At 41.0% G+C, this 18,573-nt stretch overlaps 1 protein-coding gene across 5 annotated transcripts; it reads right to left on the minus strand.

Moving 5' to 3' along the window:
• Positions 1–4,362: 4,362 nt before the first annotated feature.
• C1H5orf15 (chromosome 1 C5orf15 homolog) lies at positions 4,363–17,156 on the minus strand. Of its 5 annotated transcripts, none has more exons than XR_008704432.1 (4): positions 16,893–17,156; positions 7,783–8,309; positions 5,815–6,092; positions 5,361–5,550 (listed from the first exon to the last, which is right to left on the minus strand). XR_008704432.1 is itself a non-coding variant. In XM_055553726.1 (3 exons), the coding sequence occupies exons 1-3, from the start codon at positions 17,029–17,031 to the stop codon at positions 5,419–5,421; spliced, it is 798 nt and encodes a 265-aa protein (XP_055409701.1). In that variant the 5' UTR covers positions 17,032–17,156; the 3' UTR covers positions 4,363–5,418. The 5 variants fall into 5 exon arrangements, 1 of the variants encoding a protein (XP_055409701.1); XR_008704431.1 differs by having other exon boundaries at positions 5,815–6,308; XM_055553726.1 differs by lacking the exon at positions 5,815–6,092 and having other exon boundaries at positions 4,363–5,550.
• Between the last annotated feature and the right edge of the window lie 1,417 nt (positions 17,157–18,573).

An 18,573-nucleotide genomic window follows, 5' to 3' on the forward strand; every position in this document is an offset into this window, starting at 1 on the left:
CCAACTTCATGAGCCCATTTTCTCATCCTCTAATTTCACAACTATGTCATCACATGATTGATTTCAAGGGGCCTAGCAGGCATCATGCAGTGCTGAGTAAGGGGTAGAGATGAATAAAAGCCAGTCTCTGGTCTCAAGCTCACACTCTGGGGCAAACTATAGAGACAGCTGCTTCCTGCACACGTTCTATTAAAGAGCTCACACTCACCCTCTACAATTCACATATAAGATCAAATTCCCAGGGATTTCCCTGGTGGTCCAGTGACTAAAACTCCACACTCCCAATGCAGAGGACCCAAGTTCAATCCCTCATCAGGGAATTAGATCCCACACGCCACAATTAAGACCCGGCACAGAGCCATGTGGCCTAGCAGTCCTGGGTCCCCTTACCCTACTGCTCTCCACCCAGGCACTCCTTCACTATAGTCTCTTGCTTTGTCAAAAAAAAAATTTTTTTTTAAAGTCTGGGGTAGCAGACTGGTTCCAAATAGGAAAAGGAGTATGTCAAGGCTGTATATTGTCACCCTGCTTATTTAACTTATATGCAGAGTACATCATGAGAAACGCTGGGCTGGAAGAAGCACAAGCTGGAATTAAGATTGCCGGGAGAAATATCAATAACCTCAGATACGTAGATGACACCACCCTTATGGCAGAAAGTGAAGAGGAACTAAAAAGCCTCTTGATGAAAGTGAAAGTGGAGAGTGAAAAAGTTGGCTTAAAGCTCAACATTCAGAAAACTAAGATCATGGCATCTGGTCCCATCACTTCATGGCAAATAGATGGGGAAACAGTGGAAACAGTGGCTGACTTTATTTTTGGGGGCTCCAAAATCACTGCAGATGGTGACTGCAGCCATGAAATTAAAAGACGCTTACTTCTTGGAAGAAAAGTTATGACCAACCTAGATAGCATATTGGAGAAGGCAATGGCACCCCACTCCAGTACTCTTGCCTGGAAAATCCCATGGATGGAGGAGCCTGGTAGGCTGCAGTCCATGGGGTCACTAGAAGTCAGACACGACTAAGCGACTTCACTTTCACTTTTCACTCTCATGCATTGGAGAAGGAAATGGCAACCCACTCCAGTGTTATTGCCTGGAGAATCCCAGGGATGGGGTCGCACAGAGTCAGACACAACTGAAGCGACTTAGCAGCAGATAGCATATTGCAAAGCAGAGACATTACTTTGCCAACAAAGGTTCATCTAGTCAAGGCTATGGTTTTTCCAGTGGTCATGTATGGATGTGAGAGTTGGACTGTGAAGAAAGCTGAGCACCGAAGAACTGATGCTTTTGAACTGTGGTGTTAGAGAAGACTCTTGAGAGTCCCTTGGACTGCAAGGAGATCCAACCAGTCCATTCTGAAGGAGATCAGCCCTGGGATTTCTTTGGAAGGAATGATGCTAAGGCTGAAACTCCAGTACTTTGGCCACCTCATGCAAAGAGTTGACTCATTGGAAAAGACTCTGATGCTGGTAGGGATTGGGGGTAGGAGGAGAAGGGGACCACAGAGGATGAGATGGCTGGATGGCATCACCAACTCGATGGACATGAGTCTGGGTAAACTCCAAGAGTTGGCGATGGACAGGGAGGCCTGGCGTGCTGCGATTCATGGGGTCGCAAAGAGTCGGACACGACTGGGCAACTGAACTGAACTGAACTGGGGAAGCCAAATAAATAATGTTGTTTCATTGTTTTTCAGTGGCTCAATCATGTCAGACTCTGCGACCCCATGAACAGCAGCATGCCAGGGGGTGTCCTTCACTATCTCCTAGAGCTTGCTCAAATTTATGTCCACGGAGTCAGTGATGCCACCCAAAGATCTCATCCTGTCACCCCCTTCTCCTCCTGCCTTCAATCTTTCCCAGCATCAAGGTCTTTTCCAATGAGTCAGCTCTTTGTATCAGGTGGCCAAAGTATTGGAGCTTCAGCTTCAGCATCAGTCCTTCCAATGAATATTCAGGGTTGATTTTCTTTAGGATTGACCGGTTTCATCTCCTCGCAGTCCAAGAGTACCTCAAGAGTCTTCTCCAGCACCACAATTCAAAATCATCAATTCTTTGGCACTCAGCTTTCTTTATGGTCCAACTCTCACATCTGTACACGACTACTGGAAAAACCATATAGCTTTGGTTATACAGATCTTTGTCAGCAGTGATGTCTCTGCTTTTTAATACACTGTCTAGATTTGTCATAGCTTTTCTTCCAAGGAGCAAGCATCTTATAATTTCATGGCTGCAGCCATCGTCCACAGTGATTTTGGAGCCCAAGAAAATAAAGTCTGACACTGTTTCCACTGTTTACCCATCTATTTGAAATGATGTGATGGAACCAGACGCCATGATCTTCATTTTTTGAATGTTGAGTTTGAAGCCAACTTTTTCACTCTCCTCTTTCACTTTCATCAAGAGGCTCTTTAGTTCCTCTTCACTTTCTGCCATTAGGGTGGTATCATCTGCATATCTGAGGTTATTGAAATTTCTCCCGGCAGTCTTGATCTCAGCTTGTGAGTCATCCAGCCCAGCATTTCGTATGATGTACTCTGCATATAAGTTAAATAAGTGGGGTGACAATACAGCCTTGATGTTCTCCTTTCCCAGTTTGGAATCAGTCCATTGTTCCATGCCCGGTTCCAAATGTTGCTTCTTGACCTGCATACAGATTACTCAGGAGGCAGGTAACATGTTCTGGTATTCCCATCTCTTTAAATAATAAATATACATACATATTAAAAAGTAAACAAAGTTGAAAATCATTAAAAACAAAGTCAAAACCCAGTCAAGACATGCTTGCCCTCCTGAGGGGCTTCTCTAGTGCTCCACTGGTTAAGAATCTGCAGGGAATACAGGTTCGATCCCTGGACTGGGAAAGTCCCACAGGATGCGTAGCAACTAAGCCGGTGTGCCACAACTCCTGAACCCAAGAGCCCATGCTCTGCAACAAGAGAAGCCCTGCAACGAGAAGCCCACACAGTGCAACTAGAGAAATAACACTCACAGCAACGAAAACCTAGAACAGCCAAAAATAAAGAAATCTTTAAAAAAAAGAGACAGACATGGCTGCCAGCACAAATTCTAAATGTCTGCTTCTGCCTGCCCCACGACTTTCAACACATTCTTTTTCAGATAAGACAGAGAAACGGTAACTAAAGTGTTATCTATTATGCCATTAGTACCAACATTTGGAGCCATGCTCCTGGTCTCTCCAGAAACTGACACTGAAAGACTATACCACATGTGAGTAGGATACACTGGTGCTCTAAGACTCAAATGTAGGTCTTCTTTGTGCCATTCATTTCTATTTATGCCTCCTCTGCCTCATTTAACCCAACAAACCAATTCCAATACAGAAATATTCACCACAATATTATTTCTGAGCCAAAACTGGAAACGATCTAAACAGTCAAGAGGAAAATAGTTAAATAAATTATGCAGCTATTAGATGCTTTTTAAAAATATTAATGACATAGAAAATGCTCATGATCTGTTAGGTAAAAAGCAAGATGCAAAACAATATGAAGTCAAGTTCATTTAAAAGTTGTTACCATACACATGTATGTCTGAATTATACACAGACTTATAGACCAGTGACTTGGGCGCCTTTGTAAGACAGTGGAAGCATTTTTGATCAATGTACAATCGATGCTCCAAGTCAGAGGCTATTTGATTGCAGCACTGGGACATGGGTAGCAAAGACTGTGCCATCAGGAAGCACCAAAGAACCCCAGATCCACTAAGGCGGGCAATCCTTCAGGATGGGAGAGGCTTCAACAGGAAGACAACAAGGAAGCAGGATGCCAGAAGTGCAGCACACTGATTTAGCTGCTTTACTTTCCTTTGCAATCCTACTTTGCTATGGTTTTCAATGAACCACAGTACATAGCCATAAACTAGATCTAAAGTAGGATCTAGAAATGTTATGTGGAATTCACAGAAGCAGAGTCCCAGTGCTAAAAGGAACAAAAGCAAGCTAACACATTTTCTTTTTTTTTCCTCCCAGAGATACACTACCCATCTATCACCACCCAGTGAAGGCCGCATCATTAAAATGAAACATGCTTATAAAATCATGAATTTATATCTTTGCCATTTATTTTTTAAAATCTTATTCAAAATATTAAATAATACAATTTCAGATATGAAAAAATTACTGCAAGAACAGTTCAGGTGTACCTCCACTGTGCCTCCCTTCCTTACTCAAACAGTAAACGGCCCACCCAAGAGAAACGATGGACTGCCCTGCCTCTTCCATCTCTACACAAACAATATGCCCACTAGCTCACCTGGGTTTCGTGAGTGGCGTTTAACACATATTAGGGGTTATGTTTTCTAAAAAGTTGTTGTGACACCTGTAAGTCAACCATGTTTCAAATCATATATTTACATACTGATCAACTCCTTATGATAGAAAGACAAGTCAAAATTAAATAAAGTAAGCAATTTCCAGTTGCTATTAAAAAAGAACAAGAAACCAAACAAGCACAAAGGGAGAAAGAGCCAGTGTACAGATACAGCCTTTATGTATACAAACAGGTATAATTTTCATTTGAAAGACCTAGATCCAATATCATTTAAATTACAATGTCTCCTAAAATTCATTCAAACTTACTATAAAAAATAAGCGAGTGAACAAATATGATATAATTTTAAACTCTGCCCCTTGCTTGAAAGCTTGGAGGAACCCGTGCTACAATCAATTGCTAAGTAAAAGCAATTGTACGTGTATTTAATATTTCACAACAATTTCTACCTCTAAATTTAATTCAGTAATTCAAAGCAAAAAAGCTATCTATAACATTTTATTTATGTCTACTGCAAACTGCAGAGTCTCTATTGCCAGAATTTTTAGACACATTTATTAATGTGCTACTTAAAATCGTGGTCAGAATGAGCAATAATAAATTATACATAAATTATCCAAAAATATCCAAAGCAAAGAGTCCTGGAAGAAAAAAATGTGACTTATATGTAAAGCATTATTACATACATCCTTGTAGATTACAGTTTGACAGCACAAAGAAATGTGTGCTTAAGAAACAATATTTGGATGGCAGAAAGAGAATCTGAGTCAGCAATATCAGATGTGTTAGAATTTAATTATAAGTTTGGGATTTTTTTAAAGTAGCATTACTAACACTTCCAGAAGAAGTACAATAAAGAAATCTAAAACAATAAAAAACTAACAGGTAATGCTTAGCTCCACATTTTGGACACCTGATTGAATTTACCTCTAAAAATGTAGATAAAAAATTATATACTCCTTGTTCGTGATACTTAATTTCCAAAGCACCAAGGCAAAATAAAGAGAGGCCCACCTCTCATTTAAGTATGAACTGCCAATGGCAAACATCTGCACAATATCATATAAAAAGTCAAGCAAATAAAATTACATAATAAGCAAATGCAAATCACAGTGCTTTAAAATATATAATCATTGGTAATCTTCAGAGAAGGCATTGCTTCATTAACATTCTGGTCAAGACGATGATATTCCACTGTTTTGGAACAAAAACCATCACGCCATTTCCTGCTTTGAACCAGAAGGAAAATCTGAAATAAAACAAATCAGATATTCAAAAGAGAAAATAGAGGACATGCTAAAAGTTTTTATAACTGAAATATCTGTCTCCTAGGTTCCCAAACACAAAAGTAAAATGTCAACAACAAAAGGGCTATTTTGTTTTCCATCTTGTAAATAAGCTGAAACAGTGCTTTTTAAATTTTAATGTAAACAGAAGTCCCTGTTAAAGACTGATTCCTGGCCTCTCTCTTCAGAGATGAGCTAATAGGTAGCAGTGGAGTCCAGGAACCTACCTGTTTAACAAGTCCCTTAGGCGTTTAAGTCCCTAGGGCTTCCTTGGTGGCTCAGATGGTAAAGCGTCTGCCTGCAATGCGGGAGACCCAGGTTCAATCCCTGGGTCGGGAAGATCCCCTGGAGAAGGAAATGGCAACCCACTCCAGCACTCTTGCCTGGAAAATCCCATGGACGGAGAAGCTTGGTAGACTATAGTCCACAGGGTCGCAAAGAGTCAGACATGACTGAGCAACTTCACTTTCTTTTTTTAGGTGTTTGTAATAGAGATGGTCCCACACTGAACAGTGGAATAAAACATAACTGGCATTCAAAATTTCATCCACCTACAAATACTTACAGAACTACTGAGAGACCACTAAACCACAAATAAACCAACTCAAAACCACAAGTGAGATATTAGAATCACTGATTCTCTAAGCTGGAAGGCATTCTGAAATTACCTTTGTATCATTTTGCAGGTGAGAAAATCAACGTCCTTAAGGGGAAGTGGGTGCTAGGAATCACAAAGCAAGTTACAACAAAGTCAAGAACTGAGACTTCCTGACCAGTAAGTATTAAAAAGGACACTGTGTTTGATTTCCCTTTAAGTATTTAAAAAGTTTAACTATTTAGCTCAGGGACTGCAGAGCGCCCAGATGAACCCTCACACTAAATTATCCATAGAGTCCTATTTATGCCTCCTCTGCCTCATGTAATCCAACAAACCAATTTTAGTACAGCAATGTTCATCATATTATTATTTCTGGATCAAAGTTTGAAAACAATCTAAATACTCAACAGGAAAAAGTTAAATTACGTAGCTATTAAATCATGTTTTTAAAGAATATTAATGATATGAAAAATGCTCATGATTTGTTAGGTAAAAGGCAAGATATACAACTCTATAGGAAATCAAGTTCATTTAAAAATTATTAGCATACACATATATATCTGAAGTATACACACATTTACAGGCCAGAAATATACCAAAATGTTCATAATGTTCAGCTTTGGGTAGTAGCTTACATTTTCTTTTCTATATTTTTCTGTGTCCCTAAAAAAGGCATCTAATACTTTAACAACCAGGGGAAAAAGTTATCAAAATAACATTAAGTTCAATGTAAATACATTAGAAGTCCTAAATTAACATCTCCCTCCACAAGTACTCCCAATGAAGTAGCAATGCCAAATTAAGACATAAAATCTTTAAAAAAAAAATCATCAGGCTTTGGTTTTGCTCAAAATCAATTGGCTTCTTTTTTTTAAAAGCACATGTAGTAGGCTTCCTTGATAGCTCAGATGGTAAAGAATCCGCCTGCAATGCAGAAGAAAGTGAAAGTGAAGTCGCTCAGTCGTGTCCGACTCTTTGTGACCCCATGGACTGCAGCCTCCCAGGCTCCTCCATCCATGGGATTTTCCAGGCAAGAGTACTGGAGTGGGTTGCCATTTCCTTCTCCAGGGGATCTTCCCGACTCAGGGATTGAACCCAGGTCTCCCACATTGCAGGCAGACGCTTTTACCCTCTAAGCCACCAGGGAAGCCCCGGGTTTAATTCCTGGGTTGGGAAGATCCACTGGAGAAGGGATAGGCTACCCACTCCAATATTCTTGGACTTCCCTTGTGGTTCAAATGGTAAAGAATCCACCTGCAATGTGGAAAACCTGGGTTCGATCCCTGGAGAAAGGAAAGGCTACCCACTCCGGTACTCTGGCCTGGAGAATTTCATGGACTGTATAGTCCATGGGGTCGCAAAGAGTCAGACATGACTGAGCAATTTTCACTCACTCACTCACATGCAGTAAAGCATTCTGTCATTTGTTAAAATCCACAAAGACATACAAGCTGATGAGATATCACAATATTTTACCATCAACTGAAACCTGATTAAAAGAGGGGAAAAAATCTCTGAATAAGCAAAAGCATTAATAAGAAGTATGACTGAGATAACAGAGGGCAACTAGAGGGGGTGAAAAAAAGCTCAAACTTACCTTCCTTTTGTTGTGATATGTAATATAAACAATAGCAATACAAAAAGCAAAAATAATAAGGTGGAAAAAGAAATGGCTATCTTCCTCTTCTATATTTGAGGGTGGGGTTTTAAAAGGTCTCTCTGACTGTTCAATTTCCATGTAGCCCCTGTTTTCTTCCAAGGCTTCACTGGACTCATCATCCCGGGGGCTGGTGGTCCAGTCATAGTCTGGTTCTCCATAATCCCCGTTGTCCAGAGTGTCTTTGGCAGTAGACGGAGAACTGTTCAGTGTGAGAAGATCCTCCTCCTCTATGCTAGGATCTTCATTGTTATCAACTTCCTCTTGGGACAGAGTAGTAGTAGGCAAGGGATGAGGGGACACGGACGCCACTCCACTTTTTTCTGTACTAGTTGTGGGAGGGAGAGTGGTGCTGATTTGGGAAGCAGAAGGTGTGGTTTGGTTTTCATTTGTTAAAGCATTCATATGTGAAGTAGAAACATCTGACGTGAGTACAGGCTGGCTCAATGACTCAATCTGTGATGGAACTAAATAAGTAAAGAAAGAAATGTTACACTGAAATCTCCAAATTTATCTCCACCAAGCTAAAAGGAAATACACCTATATTTTTCACTAAGCTCAGATTAGTCACCTTTCTTTTCTGCAGGTACTGAAATCCAACCTTTGTGAAAGTAGAACAGAGGGCACAAGCTCTGTGTGGACTTTGCCACTGTGACCTAAAGTCAGACCCCTCTCTATTCCTTCTTTTTCTTATGGTGGCAGGCTATGAAATGCAACAGGTCTCCTATGCTGCTTAAGTTCTTACTATCTGGCAAGGCAACTGTTATCTGATGAATATTTCATTTTCTATTTTTCATTTTTTATTTCATTTTAAATGCAACACCCAAATCCAGATGTACCTGTTATGCTGTCAGCAATTATCCTGTGTTTTCCCAGCCTGTTCACCCTTCTCTCTTAGTAGACCATTCACAGCTTGCTCTGTCCTCAAATTTCTAAAACCTTTTCTGTTGTCCTCATTGTCAAAGGCTCATATAACTTCCTGACTTCTCTTAGAAAAATGAAGCCCTCAAAAGAGAAGGTCCACAAACTACCAGAACTCTAGGCTCATAAGTCCAACTGTCTACCTGACATGTCTGCTTAGATTTGTCATTCAAATTAACATGTTCAAAATGAAATTCTGACTTTCACTGCTAGGAAGATGGAGTAAATGTATTTTTCCCTATTCTTCCCACTAAAAACAAATAAAACTCTTCCTATTACATATAAAATAACACAATTGTGAAAGGTGGAAAGAATAAGGCAGAGCAATCAGAGACCTCAGGACCTGAGAAACAACCCAGAGTTGACTATCCTGAACTTTTTTTACCTCATGTATTCCTGACTTGGAGCTGAAGAATCCAGTAACCTGGAAACACCCAAGAGTATGGACAAAACGGGCCCCCAAAAAAGCCTGCTCTCTCGCCAGAAGATCAGGAGAGAGGCAGCCTAGCAAGAAAGAAAACTTTCAGACGACTGCTCTTACTTTCTCCAAACAAAGAGCACCACTCTCCACTCACACTTACAGCAGCAAAGACCAAGTGGGGAGCCTAGATTACCACCCTGACCAAGCTGCAATGAGGTGCCCCTTCGCCTCCATAAAAGGATGTGTCTGAGGAGGCCTATGCTATGCTATGCTAAGTCACTTCAGTCGTGTCCGACTCTGTGTGACCCCACAGACAGCAGCCCACCAGGCTCCCCCGTCCCTGGGATTCTCCAGGCAAGAACACTGGAGTGGGTTGCCATTTCCTTCTCCAATACATGCAAGTGAAAAGTGAAAGTGAAGTCACTCAGTCGTGTCCGACTCTCAGCGACCCCATGGACTGCAGCCTACCAGGCTCCTCCGTCCATGGGATTTTCCAGGCAAGAGTACTGGAGTGGGGTGCCATTGCCTTCTCCTCTGAGGAGGCCTAGTGGACAGTCAAGACTTTAGCCATGGCCCCGCAGTAACGAGGCTGTCCCCACCAACATGTCAGCGCAGGCCACAAGAGGAGCCGAAACTCCCACCTCTGCCCAGAGCTGCCAGGACCACCACTGTCCTTAAGGCTCAACGCAGATCAAGTAGAGCCCCTAGGTTTCTAGCTCTAACTGCAATTAATGTGCATCAACCCCCACCTCCCCATCAGAGCAATGTCATAAAAAGCAACTAAAAGAGAAAATTTAAGACCAGAATCTTAAAAACACAAAGTACCACAACTTACCACATATGGAATACATAATTTGACTAGCCCTTTAACTATTAAAGAAACTGAATTGTTAATTTTAAAATTCCCCAAAATTAAATATCCTTGCCCACATAAGAATGGAGAATTCACTGGAGAATTCTACCAAATGTTTAATGTAGAGTTAACACCAATTCTATACAACCTCCTCCAGAGACCTGCAGAGGGAACGAACACCTCATGATTCCTTTTATGAAGCTCCTGAAACCAAAACCAAAGACACTACAGAAAAAGAAAATTACACATTGGTATCCTTCCTGAACAGAAATGCAAAAATTCTTAACAAAATACTAACAAATAGAAACCAGCAATATAAAGTTCCCTGGTGAGCTAGTGATTAGGATTCCAAGCTTTCACTGCCCAGGTTCAATCCCTGGCTGGGAAACTGAGACACCGCAAACCACATGGAACAGCCAAAAAAAAAAGAAAAAAGAAATGACCAATATATAAAACGATACTCCATGATTAGTAAGGTTTATTTCAGAGATGCAAGATAGCCTCAATACTCAAAAATCAATGTAATCTAACAAGCTAAATTAACCTTGGCCTAAGTCTCACACCTTTTGCAAATATTAACTAAAAAATGGATCACAAGTTTAAATGTAAAACTACACAGATTTTAGGGCCTTGCCTGGTGGTATACTGGATAAGAGTCCACCTCCCAATGCAGGGGACATGGGTTCAATCCCTGGTCCAGGAAGATCCCACGTGCCGTGGAGCAACTAAGCCCATGCACCTGGAGCCTGTGCTCCACAAGAGAAGTCCACACACCACAACCAGAGAAAGCCCTCACGCAGCAACGAAGACCCAACACTACCAAAGTTTAAGTAAATTAATTAAAATAATAATTTTTTTTAAAACTACACAGATTTTAGAAAAAGACCTCCAACAAAATCTTCAGAATCATGGACTAGATAAATTCTTAGACCAAAAACACAATACATAAAAAGAAAAATTCATAAATTGGATTCCATCGAAATTTTAAAACTTTTGTTCAGTAAAAGACTTTTGTGAGGAAGAAAAGACAAGCTACCAAGTGGAAGAAGTATCTATAAGCCCCATACCCAACAAAGGACTAATATCTAGAATACATGAAGAATTATGACAACTCAAAAGTGAAAAAGCAAACAATCCAATTAGAACATGGACAAAAGACACAGAGAGACATTTCACCAAAAAGAGTATACAGATGGCAAACAAGCACGTGAAAAGATGTTAACCACTGCTGCTGCTAAGTCACTTCAGTCGTGTCCGACTCTGTGTGACCCCATAGACGGCAGCCCACCAGGCTCCGCCGTCCCTGGGATTCTCCAGGCAAGAACACTGGAGTGGGTTGCCATTTCCTTCTCCAATAAATGGGATTTTCCAGGCAAGAGTACTGGAGTGGGGTGCCATTGCCTTCTCCCTTAGCAAAATGCAAATTAAATCTCAATGAGATATCACCATACACCTATCAGAATGGCTAAAATAAAAAATAATGACCATGTCAAATGTTGGCAAGGATGCAGAGTAACAAGATCACTCACATGTTGCTCTGGTTACATAACATGTGACAACCATTTCAGAAAACAGTTTGGCAGTTTCTTAAACTAAATGTGCAACTACCACCTGACCCAGCAGTTACAGTCCTGGGCATTCATCCTAGAGAAATGAATTTTTATGTTCACATAAAAATCTTTGCATAAATGTTTATAGCAGCCTTATTCACAATAGCCAAAAACTGGAAACAACTCAGATGTCCTTCAATAGATGAAGGGTTAAACAAGTGTACTACACATAAATGCCAAGGAACATTACTCAGCAATAAAAAGGAACAAACTATTGATACATGAAACAACTCAGATGAACCTCCCAAGAATTATACTAGGTAAACCCAGCCAACTCCCAAAAGCTACATAGTATATGATTTCATACATCACATTATACTAGGTAAAACCAACTCCCAAAAGCTACATATGATATGATTCCATACATCACATTCACAAAATGATAAGATTATAGAAATAAAAAAGATTAGTGGTTGCCAGGAATTCAGGAGGGAGTAGGGACAGGGAAAAAGTGAGGGTGACTTTTAAAAGAGCCACAGAAAAAATCCTCATGGTGATGGAAATGCTCTGTATCTTGACTGTATCAGTATCAGTGTCTGGTTGTGGTACTGCACTACAGTTTTGCAGGATACTATCACTGAGAAAAACTGGGTAAAGGGTACACAAAATTTCTGTATTTTATTTTTTACAACTGCAAGTGAATTTACAATTATTTCAAGATGAAAAGGTTAAAGACATGAATTTTTACTCCCCACTCCAAAAAGAGAAGACAAAGAAACAAACAACAACAACAAAACCCTGCTCTATGTACAGTCTCCCTCTCAGTTATGACAACTCCATTTTTCTGTTGTTCAAGCCTAAAGCTTTGCAGTCATTATTTTAACACTCCACATCCAATCTGTCACCCTACCTTCAAAAGATATGAAGAATTTGAAGAGTTTTCACCTCTCCATTGCTACTGCCTAATCCAAGCCATCATCTCACCCAGATTATTACAGTAGTCTTCTAAATGATCTGCCTGCTTCTACCATGATCCCCAGTGTCCACTCTCAACGTAACAGCGAGAGTCACCCTGTAAAACCTTATGTTAAATGATGTTACTGCTCTGCTTAAAACCACCTAGTAGCTCTCAGCTTCTCTCAAAAGTGAAATTCAAAGCCTTTATAATAGCCTATAAGCTCCTATATGATCTGGTCCCCATTATCTGAATGCTATTACCTCTTACTAATCTTCCAAACTATTCTATCCCCACTGCCTACTTATAGCAGGCATTCAATAAACACTTACTGAACATGCTCTTGACCCAACTCTCACCACAAATCCTACACTGCTTCCCAAGTAGTGTTTCTGTACCTGCTGCTGCTGCTGCTGCTGCTAAGTCGCTTCAGTCGTGTTCGACTCTGTGCGGACTACACCCTCTCAAAAGCCTTTCTCATAGTTCTTAGCCAGGTAAAACCCCACTCACTCTTCTAAGGATATCTCCAACGTCACCCTATCTGTTGCTGTAACTCCGATACCTAGCATCAGGTAGGAGTCCACCGGGGAAGCTCCAGGTAGGAGTAGTTAATAAATATTGCTCAAGGAGTAAAAATGTGGAAATTAGGACTTCCCTGGTGGTCCAGTGGTTAAGATTCTGTGCTTCCACTGCAGGGGGCACGGGCTGAACCCTGGTTGGGAAACTGAGATCTAACACGCCCTGCAGTGCATCCAAACAATAAAAAACACTAGACGTTACATCCAAGAAAACAAACTTGGAATTCACCTGAAACATTTGATGTAAATTAGATCAACCTTCTGGACCACCACTCCTTCAAAGAAAAGAGGCTAATCCAGTCAGCTATGACGTGTTTTCAGAACAAAGTGGTAACTCTGACTTCACAGATTTACTTGTTCAAGTTTTTATATAGCTTTAGATTTCTAAATATATGTTCCATCTCTACCCTTCCCTATTTGATATTACCTCTCTAGTTAAAAGTTAACTTTTTAAAAATTAAAAGTTTTTAATTTCTCTTCTACTGGTCCCTTTTTAAAAACTTCCTTACACTGTATCAATATTTCTGATAATTCATTCACACATTGAATTCTGAGAAAAAAATGCCTTAAAAATTGAATACATTACATAGTAAATAAATTAAGGCAACATCTGGGAGCAATATGATGGCAGAATGTAGAAAGTAGGCATTTTTGAAATAGCATGGCAGACTTGGTCTTACAGTGAGTATCCCATAATCCAAAATAATGCTTACATTAGTTTTTTTAAACTCATCAAAACGAACACATAAAACTAAAAAAGTCTCAGAGATTGCCAAGAAAACACCCAAGCAAGCACTGGAAGTTTAAGAAATCTAACATGGAACAAGTTTAAATAAAACTGATATGGCAACTTTCTAACATTCTATGGTTACTTGAAGTTTGAAACTCAATACATTCTAGCTAGACTTTCATTTTCTTCTGACAAGAGTAACTGTTTTGAAATCACTCTACCCTAAGGCACACCTACAAAGAACATTTGTATTAGCCAAAGTTCTACACATGCTAAGCTGTACTGCAAGGAGCTGCCTCCCTATTAAAAGCACATGTCAGAAGATTTTCAACCATCTCTTAAAAAGTTGTTTCTGAAACTATAGTTACCAGCTACATATACCCCTAAACCATATATCTTAAGCATTCCAGCAAGAAATATAAATGTTTATATGTCAGTTTTTTCTTAGATGATTAATGACCAAAACAACCATGCTACTTAAGTACTTTAGGAACAGGAATACTTGCATCAACAAGAGAAATCCTCCTTATTTACTAGCTATGAAAGGACCTTGGGAAAATGAACCACAGTCCCTCCCCAGACTTACAAACACTTCTGGGAGGGTGGTCCACACACACTCAGTCCTGCTGGGGAAACCCAAGTAAGTAACCACAGCACTGCAGCAGAGGAATGTATGGCTAGACAGCCTCGCTGGCAAATAAGTGAACACTATCCCATTCATACTGTTTTCCATCTGAACTCAGAAAAGATTTAGGCCTAAGAAGGATTGTGCCTTGGCCTGAAAATAAAAAGGAGCTACCACACAAGATACTGCTTAAATGGATTATAAATTCTTATTAGTGCATTTGTTCCTCCCAAGTCTCAGAATATGGTTTACAGGTTTCATTTCTCAATAAGGCCTTCAATATCTTGATTAACAATGTAACATTTCTAAGAAAAGGAATACTTAATCATGCAGCATTATTTAAAATAGCCAAGACACAGAAACAACCAAGGAGCTCATGAATCAATGAATGGATAAAGAATTGAGGTATATATACAGGATGAATTATCATTAAGAAATAAGAGAATGGAATCTTGCCATCTGCAACAACGTGAGTGGATATTCAGGGCATTACACTGAAGTGCAATACGTCAGTAAGAGAAAGACAAATATCATGATATCATTTACATGTGGCATTTAAAAAACAAAACAAAAAAGCTAAACTCACAGATACAGAAAACAAAATGGTAGGGGAGGCAGGCGGAGAGAGTGGAGGTGAAGGGAATCAAAAGATACAAACTTCCAGTCATAAATTAAATAAGGCATGCAGATGCAATGTACAGCATGGTGACCATAATGAATAATACTGCATACTGGAAAGTTGCTAAGAAAGTAAATCTTCAGAGTCCTCATCATAAGAAAAAAAACTGTTGTTAACGATGCAGGGTGCTGGATGGCACCTAGACTTCCTGTGGTGCTCTCAGTGTATACAAACATCAAATCATTATGCTGTACACCTGAAACTAATATGTCAATCATGACTCAAAAAACTAAAAAAGAAATACTTAAATCCTACAGATCCATCAAAATGAAGCAGGGCTATCTAGGACACAGAGGGACACAGAGAAGGGGGACTATGTTTACAATGAATCTCACTTATCCCAGAACTCCTGTCCTCTTAAGCCCCTCAGAAGTCCAATACTCTAGCATTCTGGCTCTTCACCAAGCACGATGGGGTCGCTAAGAGTCAGGCACGACTGGGCAACTTCACTTTCACTTTTCACTCTCATGCATTGGAGAAGGAAATGGCAACCCACTCCAGTGTTCTTGCCTGGAGAATTCCAGGGACAGCGGAGCCTAGTGGGCTGCCATCTGTGGGGTCGCACAGAGTCAGACACGACTGAAGCGACTTGGTAGCAGCAGCAGCAGAACCTCCCAGTCCTCAGAGAGGCAACAGTACTCAAAGATAGTTCTTTTCCCTTTTGCTCTCCAAAATATTCCATCAGCTCAGTCCAATCACTACCCCTACCCACCTTCATCTTTACGGCTGATCTCACCGTCCCTTGGCCCAGCTAAACCCCCGGGCACCCAGCCCTGACCTTGGGACTCTCTCTGGATACCACACCTTCTAAACTCTTCAGCACATGTTCCCTCTGTCCTCTCTTCTAGACCCTCATAACTCCCATCTCTATAAAGAAAAAGAATAATTAAAAAAAAAAAAAAAAAAGCTGTGTGCCATTCCAGTTCCACAAGAATCCAACCATTAGCCACTGCAAGTGCCCATCACAGTGGGCCTGAGGGGAATTCAGGATAGAGAAAAACAGGATGCAGTATTCTGCCTTGGATATACGGGTCCTATCTAAGGAAATGCCTCTTTAAGGAAAAACTTCAATAACCCCAGATTCCTGTGTCTTCCCATATAGAGAAAAGTACTAAAATTATAACCTTCAGATCTGTTGTTATTAGCAATAATCTTTTGATGTTCGAGTACATGTCCCAGCAAAAAAAAAAAAAAATCATACATATTCTGGCTCGTCTCTTGACCTCTTCGAACAATTGCTCAGAACTGAAAAGCTGGCTCCGCCCGCTACGACCTTTAGTAAGACATTGAATAAACTCAACTCACAGCTCTTACAGTTGTGCGTTTTTTGTGTTTTTGTTTTGTTTTGTTTTGTTCTTTTACTCCACACCTCCAAGGGATTTTGGAGACCATATCACAGCCATTCTCTGTAGCAACCCATTCTTTAAGACTCTCTAGACACCACGGCCACTCCTCCTTCCCCGCCCATCTACACTCTAGCTCCCCGGGTCCCCGGAGCTTTCAAGCCCACTTCTGAGGCCTCTTAAAGACCCTACCTTCACAGACCCCTTCAAACAGCCTCCCTTACCACAGACCTTCAGACAGCCTCGCCAGGGCTGAAGACACCCTCCCCCTCTAGATACAGCCACCTGCTCCGGACACTCGGAATCGCCCGTTCCCTGGCCGGGCCCGTCTTGGCCTTCCGCGCCGGGGCCCTCCCCGTCTTCCCGCGCCCGCCCTGCCGCCGCGCCCCTTTTACCACTGGGCATGATGGCGGATGCAAGCAGGAGGGCCAGGACCAGCGGCCGCGCCAGTCCTCCGGGGACCTGGACACCTGGCCTGGGCAGCAGATTTGCTTGCTCCGCGCCGCTCATCCTCCTCCGGGCGGCGACAGCCATAACGGTCTCGGTTACGAGCCTGCGCGGTTGCTAGGCTCTGCGTCGTGACGTCAGACATTGCGTAAAGCATCGCGGCGTCCGTAGGCGTTTGCGTCCCAGCGTGATGACGCTGCGGCCAGGAATGGAGCTCTGGAAACGAGAAAGGCACAGCGGGATTTGGGGCAAGGGGGAGAACCTTAAAGTCGGCTGCAAACTTAGGATGTAATTTGTAAGGTGTGAAGAGGGTCCGAGCAAGCCTCTCCCTCCCACGTGATGGGCTACTATACAGCTAATTGTTTTAAAACATTTTTAGAAGTATTCAACTTCGTAATAAGAGTGATCCCAAAAGAGAAGTAACTGCCCTCCCACTCCCAAAGGTAAAGGAAACATAAATATTAAGAGTGGGTGGTGGAATTTTAGGTTAATGTTTTATTTTTTACCTTTCCCCATAACCATTTATTACTTCAACAAATACTTAGCACCTCTCCATATTTCAGTATACAGCACTGAAAGAAACTCCCCACCTTTGTGGAATTTTTCTTGTGAGGGAGACTATAGTGTAAAATACATACTATATATAATGATAAGGGTATTATGAAAGAAAAGCAGAGAAGTGAGCTAGGAAAGAGTAGTAAGCTTCTATTTTTAAATCCTGTAACTTAAAACCCCCAGTATATGAAAATGCAAATTTAGAAGCTTCCAGGAAGTTCCCTTAAGGCCCCAGCCATAATGCTGTCATCTGTGTGTTCTGTGAATGTTTTCTTTATAAATGTATATAGGCTTCAGGTCATAAAATTACATTTGATTGATTTGCAGGAAAATCATGTCATGAAACAAGACATTCATTTTACCCCACAGCTCCTCCACTCTGATCTCCATGATTGCCTAAGAAGCTTGCTCCTCCCCCATATACAGTTGAGCTGCCTCTCTGAGGAGAGAGGGCCTGTGTTCTCCTGAATCTGGTTTCCCTTAACATTTATCTGGCCCTGGTGACCGCTCAGAAACACACAAACTCTGTGTTGTTAAGAAAACTAAAAGGTCATTCATCTATTCATTTCCCCAAGCCAGCCACAAGCCCAAATAGACTGAATGGTACCCTTATTGCAAAACTTTCAGGGTAGCCAGGGTTCAAAGTCCTCCCAAGTTCCCTAGAGCTTTCCCTCTGTGAGTACAAAAACCATCACTCAGTTTTACAAATAAGTCTCAATTCTAGCGTCTGCATGTTGGGAGATTCAGGCTTAAACAGGCCTTTTTCCTGTAATAAACATACCTTCAGTCCTCTTTTTTTGTCCCCTTTGTTCCTTTGTCCCCGTACTAGATTGTTCCAATTCTCCTACTGGTGTATCATGAACTCAGGGCATTTTGCACAATATTCTGACATGCTGTATGCAACAGACAATATATAAATGGAAAATATTCCCTCAGCCCTTTGTACCTTTCAAAATATCATTACTGTACCTAGCATCTGACTGGATGTACCCAACAAGCTTTATGCACCACATTCTCTGAACACATTTAACAAAGTTCTCTTTGAAATAGCTGCAGGTCTTTATGAACCTGATG

The sequence above is a fragment of the Bubalus kerabau genome, chromosome 1, assembly GCF_029407905.1.
Source record: "Bubalus kerabau isolate K-KA32 ecotype Philippines breed swamp buffalo chromosome 1, PCC_UOA_SB_1v2, whole genome shotgun sequence".
Taxonomy (NCBI): Eukaryota; Metazoa; Chordata; class Mammalia; order Artiodactyla; family Bovidae; genus Bubalus; species Bubalus kerabau.